The sequence below is a fragment of the Gallus gallus genome, chromosome 21 (assembly GCF_016699485.2).
Source record: "Gallus gallus isolate bGalGal1 chromosome 21, bGalGal1.mat.broiler.GRCg7b, whole genome shotgun sequence".
NCBI lineage: Eukaryota > Metazoa > Chordata > Aves > Galliformes > Phasianidae > Gallus > Gallus gallus.
Window position 1 is genome coordinate 4437907 of NC_052552.1, and position 16416 is coordinate 4454322.

Below are 16416 nucleotides of genomic sequence, written 5' to 3' on the forward strand. Positions count from 1 at the left end.
TTCCTCTCTCCTCTTTCCCCCCTTTTCCCCTCACGTTTTCTTCCCCCTTTTCCTACTTATTTCTCCGAGTATTTTCGGTACGAAGTTTAGATTTCCAACCATATTTATATATCTACACATAGAAGGCGGGGAGAGGGGCAGAGGAAGAGTGTGAGCGATGAAGATGCGGTGGGGCCGGGAGGGGTCCCCTGCGCTTTAATTTCAAAGCACAGAAAAAGAAAAGGGGGGGGGAAAGGAGGGGAGGGGGGGGCGGATTAGGGGGTGGTGATGCCCTCAGGGGAGAGAGGGGGTAATTTAGGGACCGCATTTTAGGTCCAGACAGCTCAGAAGTGGCTCTGGCTGCTTCATTTCCCCCCAGGACTCTTCTTTCTTTTTTTTTTTTAAGGAGGGGAAAAGAGAAGTTTCCAGCGGTTTGCACGGAAAGTCCTTTTACAGCTGCAAACAAAAGGGTTCGCGAGCCCTGGCGTCATGCCCCGCTGAGAGGAGGATTCCTGCCCCGCTCCCACTTTTTTGGGGGAAAACATTGGGTATTTGTTCAGCCCGTCCCGGGTCAGCGGGCCGGGAGCCGCCCCTATGGCACCTGGGTGACGGCAAGGAGCGAGCGAGAGGGTAGTTCGGGGGAGAACCGCGTTGTACCCAACGGGACCGGTTGGGATGATCCAATTCATTAAGGATGCTAATGAAGGAGGTGCGTCGGGAGCCGCCGAGCGCAGAGCGGAGGGGTTTGGGTCTCATTTCGGCCCTATATACGGGGGGGTGATGTGAAAGGAATGCTGTTTTCTCAGGGGAAAGGCAGGTGCGACGCATCCTCAAACGCTGAGAACAGTGGGGATGAAACCCATCACCCCCAACCCCACCCCAGAAGCTTCGGAGGGGGGGCCGTTTGCTACGGGGGGGGTTTGGTATATTTGGAACCCATCACCCCAAACCCCACCCCAGAAGCTTCGGGGGGGCCGTTTGCTACGGGGGGGGGTTGGCATATTTGGAACCCATCACCCCAAACCCCACCCCAGAAGCTCCTGGGAGTTTGGGGGGGGGGGGGGGGGGTTGTGTGCTATGGGGGATTCGGTATATATGGAACCTGGGGCAGGATGTGACCCCTTCGGGATGCTCCAGCCTGCCGAGTGCTGAAGTCCGTGGAGCCAAAAAAAAAAAAAAAAAAAGAAAACAAATCTTTTATCCTAAAGTTTTCCTCACCAATATATTAAAAAAAAGGGCCGGGGGGAGGTGGGGAAGGATGGGGGTGGGGGGGAAGGGAGGGGGGCAGAGCCCCAGCTTTCCATCAAAAGGAAGCCAAGCCTAGTAATGAATAATAGCGTATAACAAAATAACCCGAGCCCGTAGATTTGCCTGCGCGTTGGGAAACTGCTGCCTCTTATTGGTCCCTCAGCCCCGGCGCGGTACCCCCTTCCCCGGTCATGAATAAAAGAAAGGGGCCGGAGCCTATCACAGCGCTGGGGATCGTTCTATCCTCCCCACCGCCCCAAGTTGGGCTCTTTAACAACTTCCAAACCCTCCTCCCACCCATCCCCAAAGCACCGAATAAAATAATAATAATAATAATAAAAATTAAAAAAAAGAGGTGGGGGGGGGGGGAGGTGGGGGAGGCAAAAAAATAAAGCAGCGATAAGAAAATAAGGGGGGAAAAAAACCTCAGCTTAAGGGGAGGAGGGGATGGGGGGGGGAAACTCAGCTCCCCCTACGCCCCCCCATCCCTAAGCCCAGCCCAGCACCGAGGCAACTTTGGATGTGTCTGCTTCTCCCTGCAGTCTGGGTTACATTCCTCCGGAGCGCCCGCTCAGGCCGGTTGTGACATAGCCCGAAAACTTTCCGAGGGATTTCTGGTGGGTGATTTCCCCCCCCCTCCCCATCCCCCCCACTCCACATACACCCCCCCCCACCCCCCCCATCGTTTCACCCCCGCCTCGTTATGATTATTCCGACGGCGATTTTTTTCTTGTTGTTGCTGTTGTTTCGGAGCGATGATTTCTTCCTTGTTTGTTTGGTTGCTTGTTCTTTTTTAACAGCCGCGGGCTGGGAGACCTCCGAAAGCCTTCAGCCTCACGGGGACCACCGAGAGGAGAGCCCCCCACGTCTCTCGGCTCTCCCCGGGGTTCGGGGGTGACCCCGCTCCGCACGGAGCCGCTCCGCCGCCCCCCGCTATGGCAGCGCTCCCCGGGACGGTACCGCGGATGATGCGCCCGGCGCCGGGGCAGAACTACCCGCGCACCGGCTTCCCTTTGGAAGGTAGGTATATATGTATAAGGGGGGTACGAGGAGGGGGTGGGGGGGACACCCTCAAACGGATGCGTTTGGGATGGGTTTGAAGCCGGGGAGAGGTGAGCCGGGTGAGGATGGAGCTTAAAGCCGGGGGGTCCCGTGCGGAGCATCCAACTTTGGGGCGGTTGGAGCTCCTTTCCCACGCCGCGCCTTTCCCCGAGCAGCTGTGCCGCTTTGCTCTTTATTTCTCCTCCCGTTTCAAGTAGTGAGGCGCCGGCTTTCAGAAGCCAGGATCGCCCCCTTATTAGTATGGTTACTATTACCATTTTCCGAACTCCAACAGTCCCGGCCCTATAGGGAAGGAAAAGAGGAAAGGAAGAAAGGAGGAGGAAAGAAGGCGAGAAAAACCGATTGCTTCCAACTTCACCCCAGGAAAATAAAAGCCAAACGCGGAGCTTTGGGGCTGGGAAGGGATGCGGCGCTCCGTTCGGGGCGGCTTCGGCCGAGGAGAAGGGGGGGAAATGGGAGCTGTCACCTCGAGAAGTGCCATCCACGGGGATGACATCTCCGCTCGCGGAGCAACCAACTTCCCCCGTCGCCTTCTTTCCCTTTGTGCGGCCGCCCGGTTTGTGATTTCTGCCCAAAGCTGTGCGAGGGGATGACGATGATGATGATACTAACAAATAATAATAAATTAAACGATTAAAAATAGACAATTAAAATTAAAGCGGGAGCCCCTCTGCCCGCATTTATTAAAGAGGAGAATTTCATACAGACCGTGATCAAGTGGGCAAACTCCAAGCTGGGGAAAGCCACGCAGACTGCAAAACATACAAGCTGGGGGGATTTGCTGAAGTGCTTTTCTGTAGCAAATGAAGTAAAACAGACGGCAAGGGAAAGGATCAAAGGATTACAACAATATTTGCACAACATGACTGGGAATAATGAAAAGAGAGAGCGGGCGGCGGTTTTAGTACCTCTTGAATGTAAAATTGGCCACTCGAGTGTTATCTGTCGATAATGATATATCCAGGGAGTGCTGGCCAAGTGACTTTGAATTAGTGGTGCATGATTCTTGTTAAATCGCGAGGCAATTTCTGGAATCGACTTTTCTTTGTAAAGAGAAAATCACCCCCTCGCCCCCTCCAGCCTCGCTGCAAATTGCGCAGCTGAGTTCTTCCCTTCCTATTTTTTTTTCCCTTTAAACTTCCACCCCCCCCCCCCCCCCCCTCACCCCTAATTTCGATGCCTGTGAAATCGAATTAATCTCCGAAATCTACAGCCGGAGATACCGACCCCGCAGGTGCTGCGCATCGCGGCTCCTCCGAAGCCGTAGAAAGGAACCCTCGAGGGGATTTCGAGAGCCCATACCCAAAAAGTTGGGTCGCAAACAGAGAGCCCCTCATTAATCGGAGCGCGGAGTCCCTCATTGGGAGCGCGGAGCGCTGCGCGCTTTGGGGGAAAGTGTGAACTTTTTTCCCCCTTTTATCCTATTTGGTTTTGCGGGGAGGTTTTAAACCTTCTCCTCTTTCGGCTCAGGTTCAAAGCGGAGGTGTGAAATGCCCAAAAGACGCGCTCTGTAACCCGGAGGGGGAGAGAGGGGCGACGCGATGCGCGGCTCCTTCTATTTTCAACGGGAAAACTTTCCCCTACAGCGAAGGGCACCGCGGGGATACGGGATAAAAACCAATTCCATGGGATAGGAGAGTTTCCCCCCCCGATTTTAGGGCACACTGAAGAGGTGCAAATCCCTGGGATGCGAACCGGAGGCGCGGGGAGGGATGCGTGGAATTCTGACGGGTTTTTTTTTGCCCTTTTTCACCTTTTTTTCCCCCCTCCTCCCCATTCCCAGTGTCCACCCCGCTGGGCCAGGGCCGGGTGAACCAACTCGGAGGGGTTTTCATCAACGGGCGCCCACTGCCCAACCACATCCGCCATAAGATCGTGGAGATGGCTCACCACGGCATCCGGCCCTGCGTGATCTCCAGGCAGCTGAGGGTCTCCCACGGCTGCGTTTCCAAAATCCTCTGCAGGTACCAAGAGACGGGCTCCATCCGGCCCGGGGCCATCGGGGGCAGCAAGCCCAGGGTGAGTGCAATGTGGGGCCACGCTACGGGCCCGATACGCAGCGTTAGGAAGCAGCCGGGGGGGGGGGGGGGGGAAGTTCTTATCTTGGGAGGAGAGGGGGTGAATTTAGGGATGAACGAAGCGAACGGGTTTTGAGCAAAGGTACGGTTTGCACAATCGGATGGGGGAGAAAGCGGAGCCGGGCAGCGGGATGAGAATAAATTAACGGGGTTTTCAGCGTGCAACAAGTGGCAAGCGCTCGAGCGTTTCGTTTGGCCCCGGTTTGCTTTAGGGTTTACACAGCCGCCCCAAAGACCATCCCTTGCACCCCTTCCCTGCTTCCATCTCAGGTTAAACCCATCCTCGCTCTCTCCTTGTCCTCCGTCCACTTTAATTTTAAGGAGGACAAATGGAATCCACACCTGAGGGACTACACTACACCTCTTCCCACCTTTATTTTCCTCCTTCCCACCCCTCGAATTCCACTTCTTCCCCCCCCCTCCCCCCCAAAACTGGCAGCCTGGCTTAATTTTTCAATTAAAAGGGCTTTTTCTCTCTCCCCTTCCCTCTCTCCGCACACGCACGCACCGGTGGCCATTGACCACAAAAGCAGGTTGCGACTCCCGACGTGGAGAAGAAAATCGAGGAATACAAGAGGGAGAACCCTGGGATGTTCAGCTGGGAGATCCGGGACAGGCTGCTGAAGGACGGACACTGCGACCGCAGCACTGTGCCCTCAGGTGAGAAGGCAGCTTGGCCATAAGGCCCCGCCACGGTCCCAAAAAGCTGTTTTGAGGCATGGTCGTCTCCAGCATCCTCTTGCTCCTTGCTCTGCATGGGGAGGGATGCAAACCAAAGCAGTTTTCCCGAGTTATTCCAGCTCCCTGGGGTGAACCGGGGGTCTCCAACCTGAGGACAGCATGCATGGGGTAGACCCCAAAGTAGGGTCGAGGGGACGTCAGCCCATGGAAAGTAGGGTCGAGGGGACGTCAGCCCATGGAAAGTAGGGTCGAGGGGACGTCAGCCCATGGCTTGCTCACTGGGGATACACAGCAGCTCTTCCATTCGTTCAGGAATGCCATCGCTCACTGAAGATGATGCTGTACCCCAGTGTTGAGTTGTGCTGAGGGTCTGGATGATTTTTAGGTCCTGGTTCCTTTGGTTCAGAGTTCCTCTCTGCTCCAGGGGAGCTGAGCCTGCTCTGCAGGGCGCAGATCCCAGAAGTGGGGCCCTGGGGAGGCTGAATCCAAACTATTGGGCCTTTCCTGGTCCCACTGAGGGTGCAAGCCAAGAGCTGGGGACGTTTTCCCTGCTACAAAGCAGGTGGGAACCCTGGGACATGCAACCCCATGAGCGGGGCCAGGTGTTTTGGGGTGGGGTGATGAATGCATCCATCTTCAGGCGCCCAACTTAGCATTGCTTGGGTGAACTGAGGGCTGCTTGAGTGTAGTTGGCAGAGGGAGTGGGTGTATAACTCTGGGAAAAGAGGTGCAGGTGGCCTTCATGTGTCTGAGGCCCCAGCTTGGGTCCCCCCATGCGTTCCCAGGCAGCTTATACTTGCCTTCTTGTCTTTGACTGTCTGAGGTTTAGTGAGTTCGATTAGCCGTGTGCTACGCATCAAATTCGGGAAGAAAGAGGAAGAGGAGGACTGCGACAAGAAGGAGGAAGACGGGGAGAAGAAGGCCAAGCACAGCATAGATGGCATCCTGGGCGACAAAGGTAGAGGCGGCCACGCGTGCCCCAGGCTGGACCGGGGGGACCTTTAGGATAGGGGGAACCTTTGGGACACGGCCCACCACTTTTAGCTCGATAAGAGGAAAGGGATTGGCTGCAGAGCCTAAACAGCTGTCCTTTCCAAATAGGACTGATGGCAGAGCCAAGGTGTGATGCTGCTGGGGCTGGTGGTACCCAGCCTTTGGGGTCGCGATGTTTTCTCATCCCCACGAGGAAGAGCTGTTGGTGTTTTGCTCGCGGCCGCTCCAGATCAATTATTTATAAAGGGAGACGACTGAGGGGAGGCATCTCCGATTCCTAAATGAATTTGTTAAACAGATTTCTCTCCTGCTCTCTAAGTGGTCCCCTGAAACTCTGGCTGACAGTTGACCGATTTGGCCAATCAATATCAATTAGAGAGCGCGGGGATGCGCGCTGCTGTGGGGCTGCAGTGAGAGCCACCAGCGCGGGGCTCGGGGGGAAATAATAAATAGGGAAATAATAAATAGGGATAATAAAGCCGGGGCTGCTGGTGGAAAGCTTGAGGGCAGCTTGGTTGGGGGGGGGGGGGGACCCGGTGTCACAGCCCGTGGTTGGCACTTGTTTCTCGTGGGGGGGGGGGGAATGTAAGTTTTTCAAGCTCGTGGTGCTTTGGAGATGTCATTTTGGCAAGCTGGGTGGGGGAGATGATTCCTCACCTTCCAAAAATAGAGGGCAAAACGGGATTTTTAGCGATAATAACCGAAGTTTGGCGATGAGGGTGTGTGAAACCAGGGGGAAGTTTGAGGAACGGGAAGGAGGTACGGCTTTGGGAACGGAGTGATCGCGTCGTGTCCAAAAGCTCAGCGCTTTTTGGGGGGAGGAAAGCAGTCATTGCAAAGTCCCGTAGAAGTGCCTTAAGAATGGAGGTTTTGCTATCATTTCCCCCCCCGAAAATTGCTGGCAAAATGGCGATGGAAGCGGCCTGGAGGGTTGCACGGCTCGGAGTTTGGGGACGATTTGCCCTATCGGCAACAGAGCTCCCATATGACGGTGTGAGAAGCAGAGCGATCCGTTGCAAAGTTTCCCACTGGCTGCAAAGTTTCCCCAATTCGGGACAATGCGGGGGAATATTGAAGTGCGGGGAATTGGGGGCAGAGAAAAGCTTCTCCGTGTCACCATCAAACGTTTAAATGAAGGTGCACAAAAGGGGGTTCTTTAAGGATCCGATCTCTCCTCTCTCCCTTTCTCTCCCCCTCTCTCTCTCTCTTTTTTTCCAACCTTGAAGATGAACTTCACTTACAAAGACCTTCGAGTCTATTGAAGCTTTATAAGCAAAAGATTCCCGGCCACAAAAGCAAACACTGGAAGGAGAAAAAGAAAAAGGGGTTGGGGGGGGGGGGGGGGGGGGGAAGAAAGGGGAAAAAAAGAAGGGGAAAAACCCTCGGCTGCCTTAAAAATGGAGTAAAGGGATGGGGGAGGGAGGGCTTCTCTATTCTCATTCAAAATTCTGCAAGGAGGAGAAAAAGTTCGGACAAAGGGCCAAGGAAGGGAAGAAAGGGAGATAAATTATTCAAAACTCCCTGCTGTTAGATAGTTTTGTAATATTATAGGACCGTCTGTTGGAAAAAAGGCGAGCCGTTGGACGTTGCAAAATGTTGCTTGTGATTTGGAAATAGGCGATGCTCATTTGCAAATCGGGGCCATTGTGTGCGGGGGAAAACTGCCCCCGCGTCACCGCGCGATGCGTTGGGTTTCATTGCGGGGAGATGGTTTTTCTCCGGCTCGCATCGCTCGGAAAAGAAATGGTTTTTCAACGTCGCGATCGTTTCTTTTTAGTTATTTTCGGCCCCGTTTGTTTTCTCTCGGAAAAAAAAAAAAAAATATCAAAACGAAGCGCCGCTTCTTTGCGGAACCCGCACGGAATCGGGCGCTGATTTGGGCAGATTCCCTTCGCCGCAGCCCTCGGAGCGCCCATTCCCGGAGATAAATCACTACTGCTGGGCTGTTGGGCTCCCGTTCGTTTTATTTGCGCCTCCTTCTGCGTGGATTTGGGGCCAAAACCTCCTAAAAATAAAGCGCTCGTTTTGCGGCGCTGCCGAAATAGCGGGCGGCGGTGAAGCCGGGTGCGGAGCTGCGTGCGCTCCGATGGGAGCAATTAAAAACCAACACCAATTATAACGACCGCCACCGATATGGAGCAATCTTTCGAACAGCCCCAATTAAGATAAGCGATGAGCGGTCAGTACGTAAAGAGCTCCGAGGCGGTGTTTTGCCGTTCCTTCTTCTTCCTTTTAGAGCCGGGAACAGCGATTCCCCCTTAGAGATCAGTTCCCGTTTACCGTGCGAAGTTTGATATTAAATTTATATAGAGAGATATAAATATATATAAACGCATTCCTGGCACTTTACCCAGTATTTATCGCTGGGTGTATGTATTTATCGCTTTTTTTTTTCCACACCCCCCCCCCCCCCCCCCTTTTTTAAAGGCATTTTCGTGATGATTGCGGCCGGGGGGGGGGGGGGGGGAGAAAAAGGAGAGGGGGAAACTTTGTTTTGGCCTTTTTCCTCCTGCCAAAAGCCTTTGCTCCATTTGCGGGTTCTCCTCGCGGGGAGCCGGAGGAAGACAGCCCTAAATGCTCTCTCTTTTTAAGTGTTAAAGAAAGCTTCCACCCTGCGCCTGTTTCTTTCTATCGTCTGCTTGGCATTTAATAATGTTAAGACTTATTAGAGCTGGTAATGAAAACTGTGGCTGTTGAATAGGGAGCTGTGTTGGAGAAGGGTGTAATAGCTCCAAGGCATGCTAAGAAATGTATTTATCCCCAATCAGTACTCACTCTCTGAGTTCCCAGCACAAACGTTAAGTTGAAGGGTTTTAAGGCAGATTAAATTGAGCCTTTATTTCTTTGCACTTTCATCTTTAAACGGCTCACTCCAGCTAGCCCTGGGCATATATTCATGAGGCTTCACTTTATTTTTTTTTTTTTTATCCTTGTTAAGAGTGAGTTATTATTATTATTATTATTATTTTTTCTCGCCGTTGTTGTTATTTATTGTGACTGTTTGGGGTTTATTAGGGAGGGTCACGCGTGGGTGATGCGCTCCTTTGGTTCACCCCACGACTCCGCAGCGCATCTCCGGGTGTGGGGTGAATGGGGAAACGATTCCCCCCTCCTCCCCCCCCCCCCCCATATCCAAATTTAAGGGGGTGCTGAGGACGGTGCCCACCCTTTGGGCGAGGCCTCGTATTAATCACAAGCAGATGTGGGGCGGTGGGTGATGGGGAAGGGATGGGAGGAGGGGGATGAGCTCCAGCGAAGGAATGACCCCCCCCCATCCTCTGCATGTCACCCTACGGCCACGGGTGTCCCGCTCGGGGCTGCCGTGCTGAAACAGGGCGGGGATGGCCGCAGGGTTTGGGATCAGAGCGGCGGGGGTCGGACAGGTGGCTTTGCGTTATTACGCATTATTTATCGCGTCGGGCTTTTTTTTTTCTTTTTAATTATTATTATTTTTTTAAGCGCTTATCGCGGTGTTTTTATGACTTCGATCGTTTTATTAGTTTTTATTATTTATTTATGACTCATTACCTTCTCGCATCCAACCTCCCCCCCCCCCCCCAAACACACACAACCCCTTCCTACTTCCCTCTTTATTTCCGAGCTCCTCTTTATGGCGCACGGGGCACCAATGGCTGCACCGCTGTGTTTCCCACCCCCCGTGGAAATAATGCTCGGGGTTGGGATGGGATCGGGAAACCCGGCTGGAAGAGATGGACACGGCGGAGCATTTAATTGTATTGGGGTTTTGGAAGCGTGAACAGGTGTGAGCCTCCCCTATCCCCCCCCCGCCCCGAGGTGCTAATGATTTAATGTGATAGCAGTCCCTGGTGTAGAGTTTAGGGGCTTCTTTTTGGGGGGAAGGGGTGGGGAGAGGGGGCTGTTCGGGTCCTGCCAAATTTAATTAAATTCGGGGGAGTGGATATGGGGAAAAATAGGGGGGGTGGGGGGGGATCGACCCCTCGCTGCCACACCTGGGAAGTGGCTTTGTCCCTGAGAGCCGGGGGGGGGTTCGGGTCCATTTATCAGCAAACAATCTGCATCGTTGTAAAACCAACAAGCGCTTTCTCTGTCAATGTATGTTTAGGGGGGAAATGGGGGGGAACAGACACTTCATCAAATCAAGGGATTACGAAAGGTTGGCAATCTAATCAAACAGAGACCAGGCGGGATTTGTGAGTGTTGCGAGTGGGATCAGCTCTAATAATGGGGGGCAGGAAAGAGATAGGGTAGTGTCAAGCAATTCATTGGCTTTAGGCTCAGTTATTCTGTGCATATTTCAGGGAGAGAGAGAGAGGAGAGGGGAGGGAAGAGGGGAAAAAAATACAGGGAGAGGGAGAAGGGAGGGGGGGGATGGATGTGAGCACACACGGAGCTTACATGTCACAAAAAAAGCTGAGACAAATGAGGTACAACAATAAACACAGATAACAATTACAAAGGCAAACAGTGGCTTTTGGGAACAAGTAGCTGCAGAACCTGGTCTACATAAACAAAGTAGGCAAATGTTTGCAAGATAAACTCCTTCCTAAATCGAGTGTGACGGGAAGGAGAGAAGAGAGGAGGAGAGATAAGGTTGGAGGGGGGAATGAACGAGTATAATCTAATACAAGACGTCTTAAAAAACAAACTTAAGACAAGGATGCGGGGAGAGAGGTTCAATTATACAGTGGGAAGTGAAATAATATAAGGGAGATGTTTGTGATCCAGGGGTTGTTTGGGTTTTCTGCGTCCCCTCCCCTTCTTTTTGGCGGTGGGTGGGGAGAAGAATGGGTTGAATTGGAGAAAAAGGGAAAAGAAAAAGGGGAATGTGGGTACGGGGAAGCGAGGGGGGGGTTCGGCTCAGCAGGAAGGGGAAGGAAATACAAGGCAGCCATAATAATCTCTAATTTGAAGGTGAATGGTAGATTACGCGATACGCTGGGAGGGATAGGAAGCGGCTATGGGGGGAGATGGATGCCGTGATAGAGGAGGGCAGGAAGGAAGCTGGAAGGTATATATTTCTAATCCCGGGGTTTCGGTGGTAATTGGGGTAGGAGAGACGGAGCGGAGCGGGAGGGCTGCGGGGCAGATGTGCCATCCAGGTGTGCTCCCCCCCCCCCCAAAAAAGCGCTCCCGACGCCCGAATGATTTTGAGAAGGAGTTTAAGGCGGTGTTGGGGTTTATTCTCTGTTTTATATCTGGATCTCGGCAAATGAGAATTGTATATAAGAGGGGAGAGACGTGTCTGCAGTGTGGTTAAAGGAATTAGATATTTACCAGTTTGAAATAAGCCTGGTTATAAAAAAAAAGGGAGAGAGAGAGACACTGAAAAGATGAGACGGGAGAACACTTCAAACGAATTCATCATCTGGAGTGGTGAAGGGGAGATTTAGAGACAGTATTGGGAAGTTATTTAGATATTAATAACATATTTTCCTGAGGCGTCAGGAGTGCCTCCATACGCACTTTTTTCTCGCAGCTATTTGGCTGGGTGAAATATGGGAGACCCAAATGTTGGGAAGAGATAACACAATCAGCCTAGCCCTGGTCCTGTGACTGCATCATAGCATTAAACCCGGATTAACCTCCCCTTTCTCCCCCTCCTCCATTCCAGCCCCCCTCCCCAACACCCCCACCCGTACCCCCCCCGAGAAGCTTTCCAAATTTTTCAGGGGAATTTACATGGCAGGATTTTAAAGCACATATAACACTAGCCTTAAAGCTGTAAGGTACTTACTCGAGCATTAGGGTAAGGCGGGGGGGAAGCATCTTTCTGAAAATTACGTTTCCTACAAAAGAAAGAAGCAAATAAGGGACCCTCTTAAGACCTGGGCTTTGGAGATATTATATATTTATAGAGACTATTCTTAAAAAAAAAAAAAAAGCAGCCCGTTTCCATCAGCTGCCACATAACTCTTCCCTCCGCCAATGGCCTTTGATTTATTTTTTTTTCCCTTTTTTTCCCCCTTCTTCTTTTATTTAAGCTGAACTTCAGCTCGGTTTGGACTCTTTCGTTTTTCTTTCTTTTTATTATTCTTATTTTTCCTTTTTCCTTTTTTTTTTTTTCAATTTTTTTTTTTTTTTTGTTCTGGAGGAGTGCGGGTGAGGAGATGCTGGGAGCTGCAGGGAATGGGCGCAGCGATGGGGACGCGGCTCCGAGCTGCCGGCCGGGCCTTGGTGGCACCGCTCCCCTTCCGATGTGTGCTCAGAGTGGGGGGGTGTGGTCCTTTAAGGGAAAGGGGGGGGGTTACCTCTCATCCCATCCATCCCAAACCAGTCCGGAATAAGAAATAAAGCACCACGGAAGCGCAGGTGCGGTTGGGCAGCTCGGTTCGGGATGGGGATGCGGTGGAGCCACGAGGGAGAACTGCTGCATCCCCCAACTCCCCCCCCCCCCCCCAAAAAAACCCTCCTCATCTTCACCCCCCATCCTCCTCCTCGGCTCATCCCACCCCGGGGCTGGCGCTGAGCTGGCCACAAAAGAAACGAGATGTCAGCTAATGCCCGGTTATAAAGACATTTGTCACCGGGAGTTGGGGAGAAACGGGGAAGGGACGGGGTTGGATTTGGGGCTTTTTCAGGCAGAACGGGGCTCACGGAGAGGGGTCGGGGCTGCGCAGAGGGAGGGGAGAAGAGAAAAAGTAGGTGAGGAAAAGTAGAGGCAGCTTGAGGAAATTGAGAAGCTTATAGTCTTTGATCCTTGGATGCTTTTCCTTATCAGAAACATTTGTGGTGACACCGGTACAAAGGAAGTTCATCATATTACAGACTGTTCGGGCTGCTCGCAGGAATCACTGTCTATTAATTAGCAGGCGCTCTGTCTTGTGGGACATAGCAGATCTGAGGCTGCACATTACTTGCTTGGATGGCTCTGGGTCCTGTGATGAATTGTCGCAAAGGCTCTGTAGGGTCTGCGGGGGAAGAGGGGGGGACCCTGGGCTCGTTCCTGAGCTGTATGGCAGTGCTATAGGGGAAGGGTTCCCCAGCTCTGTGCTGTGCATAGGACGGCTGAGCTCATCCCTTCTGTGCGGCTGTGCCCGAGGTTTGGGGCTCGGGGTGATGAAGGGGAGCAAAGCTCTCGTCGTTAAAAAAAAAACCCAAAACCATAAATATCTATTAATGCTGATAATGGCGATAAGAACTCATTTTCACCTGTCGAGCCTTCCTGGAGATGGAAATAGAGGGTTTCCCTTCGTGCAACAGCAGGACCCGAGGGGTGCTCCTGGCTCACCTCCACCTGCCCGAGAAAGGCAGTCAAGGGCTTAAAAACAAACAAACAACAATTAAAAATAAAAAGGCTTTTATTCTTTTTCCTTTCGGAGGGAAAAATATAATCGGCATTCAAAGAGAGGGTCGCGCTTCCTACAGAGGGAGGAATGGAAAAACCCGCAGGGCGGCTTTGGGGTCGCGGCGTGAGGGTGACACGGAAGGCACGAAGGGATGCTCAGAGGTGCGAGGGGGGAGATCCGATCCCTTTGCCCCCCGCCCCCGGGGCTCTCTGGAAGGCAGAGGAAGCCCTTCTTGGTTTTCACTCTTCTCTGGGCTTCTTTTTTTTTCTCTCTCTCCTTTGCTTGTTGTTGCTGTTGCTAAAATTGGAAGGAAGCACTTTGCCTGACCCTAAAAGAGTGGGGTTGGGGGCACGGCTGTTTGCAAGGCTCCCGCTCGGGGTAGGTGGGGAGGGGAGGGGAAGGGGGGGGGGGACACACCCGGCAGCCTTCAGCCTTCAGTGGCTTCTTTGTCCCGAGCCCCTAAAGATCGAGGATCAAAGTGACCCGGTGGCTTCTTGAAACGGGAGAGAGAGGAGGGGGAAACGGAGAGCTGCGAGGCGGCTGTCCCCAAAGCGTGTGTGTGTGCGTATAGGGGGGGGTGACATCCCATCGGACGGCCCCTAGAGCGCTCCTGGGGGGCTGCCACCCCCCCCTTTCCCCCGCTGTACCGCTATAGGGACGGGGGCAGAGCCGCGACGGGCGTTGTGGCAGCGCTGTCCCCGCTGCTGCCCCCTTTGATTTGGGGCGGGGGGTCTGAAAAAAGGTTGTTTTCCTTTCTTTGGATGGGAATGGAGAAGGGAATGGGATGGGGGCCTCCCCCTGCCCCACTGCCGTTTCCATCCGCACCCAAACCTCGAGCGGAGGCGAAAGTCCGAAGCGACAGTATTTGCGCCACCTATTTCTTTTCCCCGTTCCCATAATGGGGACGAATCGATTTGCATATTTATTGGGAATTAAAGGAGAGAGGAAAGTTGACTCGACGGGATCGCGTTGCGAGCAACTTGAGGCGCTCGGGTTAATTTTCGCCTCGCCTGAAGTTAGCAGAAGTGGCCTTAAATCCCATAAAACTCACTTGAAATGGTGGGGTTTGGGTCCCATCAGCCCAAGCGGAGCCCAGGCTGGCTCTTTAATACAGCCCACGGTTGTATTATTTTGCATTTTGGAGTGTAGAAGCGTCTCTAAAAGGAGAGGTTGAGCGTACAAAGGACACTTCGATGTCGAGGGATATTCAGGGGACAGTCATGTTTAAATTCCCTACAATTGTTTCCAGCACATATGATTGCTCGGAAAGAGAAAGAAACACTGACATGAATAGGAATGGGGGGTGGGGGGGCTGGGATTAATAGCCCCCAACCTTTGTATGGTGTAAATTATCCGAGAGAGGGCAGATAGCCGGAGCTGCTGGCGATTGTAAGGCACCATATAGACGGCCACGCATTTAGGGGAAGCCGGCCTTATTTTTAATAGGGATCCCTTATTTAGGAACTGAATTCTTCTCAGTTCTTTCCTCCCACTTCTCGGGGAGCGTTTGATGCTAAACGGCAGCAAATCGAGCTATTTCAAGCCGCATTCATTTATTCGTTTGTTTGTTTGATTTTTTTTTTTTGATGGGCAATGTGAATATTCGGTTCGTACCTCGTCGCTCTGCTCCTTCTTCCTGGAGTTTTCCCCTTAATCTCCTTCCAGCCGCAATCCCTCCCTTGTGCGTGCGGCTCGCAGCGGGTAAACTGCAATATCCACCCCTGGAACTGAAAAGGAGGGGAAAAGTTCGGGCGTTTGGCAAACGCTTCCCTTTAAAAGCAAAATATCCCACTCCTCTCTGCCTCCCGTTCAGCGCAGGGAAGGACGGCGCAGCCCCAGATTAAGACACGTCCAAAGGACGAGGAGATCGAGTCAAATCCAAGCGACGTTCGGGAGGGAGGGGGAGGGGGGGGGGGGGGGGAATTATATATTTATACCGTCAAAGCTTCCCAAGAGAAAATGGGCAGAGGTGAATAGCGCGGAGATGGGCAATCTTCCCCATTAGCGCCTCAGCAAAGCTCTGTTAAGGAGAAAACAGGGCGCTTGTTGCTGGAGAATAGCATCACTTCGGCGCAGAGCACCGATCTGCTTCGGCTTTCCAGTTCGGTTGCAAAGAATCAAAGGTCCCCAACGGAGGAAACCCCCCCCCCCCCGGTGGGGTTCCCAAAGGGTTCCCAAAGGGTTCCCACCCGATTTCCCCCCCCGCCCCCCCTCTCCTCCCTGCGATGTTCTCCCGTCGGGAAGGGAAAAAAGCGGAGCCGAACCCCGGCTGCTGTGACTTCGTGACTTTTCTCTCCTATTTTAGGTAGAATTGGATCTTTTTAACTCTTTTACCCCCTCTTCCCCTCTCTCCCCCCCTCCTTTCCATCCTTTTATGACGGTATTTTTTCTCACTCTGTTTTCTCCCCTTAACCTCCTCCTTTTTTTTTTCTCTGTCCGCCTTTCATTTGAAGCGAGGCTTTACAGCTTGCTACACTTTCTAAGTGCATCAATAGCCACTTTAGAAATACAAACAACTTTTAAAGATAAAATAACCAAACCAGAATGGGACTTTCAATGGGGGAATAGTTGTTGTCCTTTACCATGGAGTGTGCAGCCGCCTCTGCCTAATCCAGCTTTCATTTTCACCGACAAATGCCAAGAATCTATATCTGTCTCCCAACCCCTCGGGAGCTTGATTACACGACAAAAGGCTGCCATTATCCGCAGGAGAAAACAGGGAGGGGACACGGGGGCTCGGGCCTCTGAGGATGAGGGCATCTCCAAACTATTGACTTAGTGGATGAAGTCAAGAGCAAACACGCTGAGATCTAAAGGGGGGAAGGCAGGGGGCGGGGGGAGAAGGGACGGAGGAAAAGGAGCAGCAGAGAGTCCTTGGAAGTAGCGGGGAAATCAGCCCGTTGGGGGAGATCAACTCTTTGGGGGAGATCGGCCCTTTGGGGGAGATCGGCCCTTTGGGGGAAGGCTTTTTCTCCCCGTCCCCGAGCAGGTTAGCTTAGGAAATCTCTCCGATTCCCGATGATTTCCCCCCCCCCCTTTGCCCATCCCCTCGTTTCCTCTCGGGGAGGTCGATTTTTCAGCCTCCCTCATTTCTTTTTTTCCCCCTC

The 16416-nt window shown here is 52.7% G+C and overlaps 1 protein-coding gene and 1 long non-coding RNA gene across 6 annotated transcripts in view; one reads left to right on the forward strand and one right to left on the reverse strand.

The window, feature by feature from the left end:
• Positions 1 to 1753: 1753 nt before the first annotated feature.
• Positions 1754 to 16416, forward strand: part of PAX7 (paired box 7) — an 89147-nt gene continuing 74484 nt past the window's right edge. The window contains exons 1-5 of one of the 5 annotated variants that reach the window (XM_015296830.4): positions 1754 to 1844; positions 2028 to 2247; positions 4073 to 4308; positions 4898 to 5027; positions 5872 to 6006. In XM_015296830.4, coding sequence (XP_015152316.1) covers positions 2163 to 2247; positions 4073 to 4308; positions 4898 to 5027; positions 5872 to 6006 — 586 coding nt within the window. In that variant the 5' untranslated portion in view covers positions 1754 to 1844; positions 2028 to 2162. 5 annotated transcript variants of the gene reach the window in all.
• LOC121107387 lies at positions 13304 to 15435 on the reverse strand. Its single transcript, XR_005841462.1, has 3 exons — positions 15247 to 15435; positions 14924 to 15036; positions 13304 to 13606 (listed from the first exon to the last, which is right to left on the reverse strand). It is a non-coding gene; the product is annotated as an uncharacterized LOC121107387 (long non-coding RNA).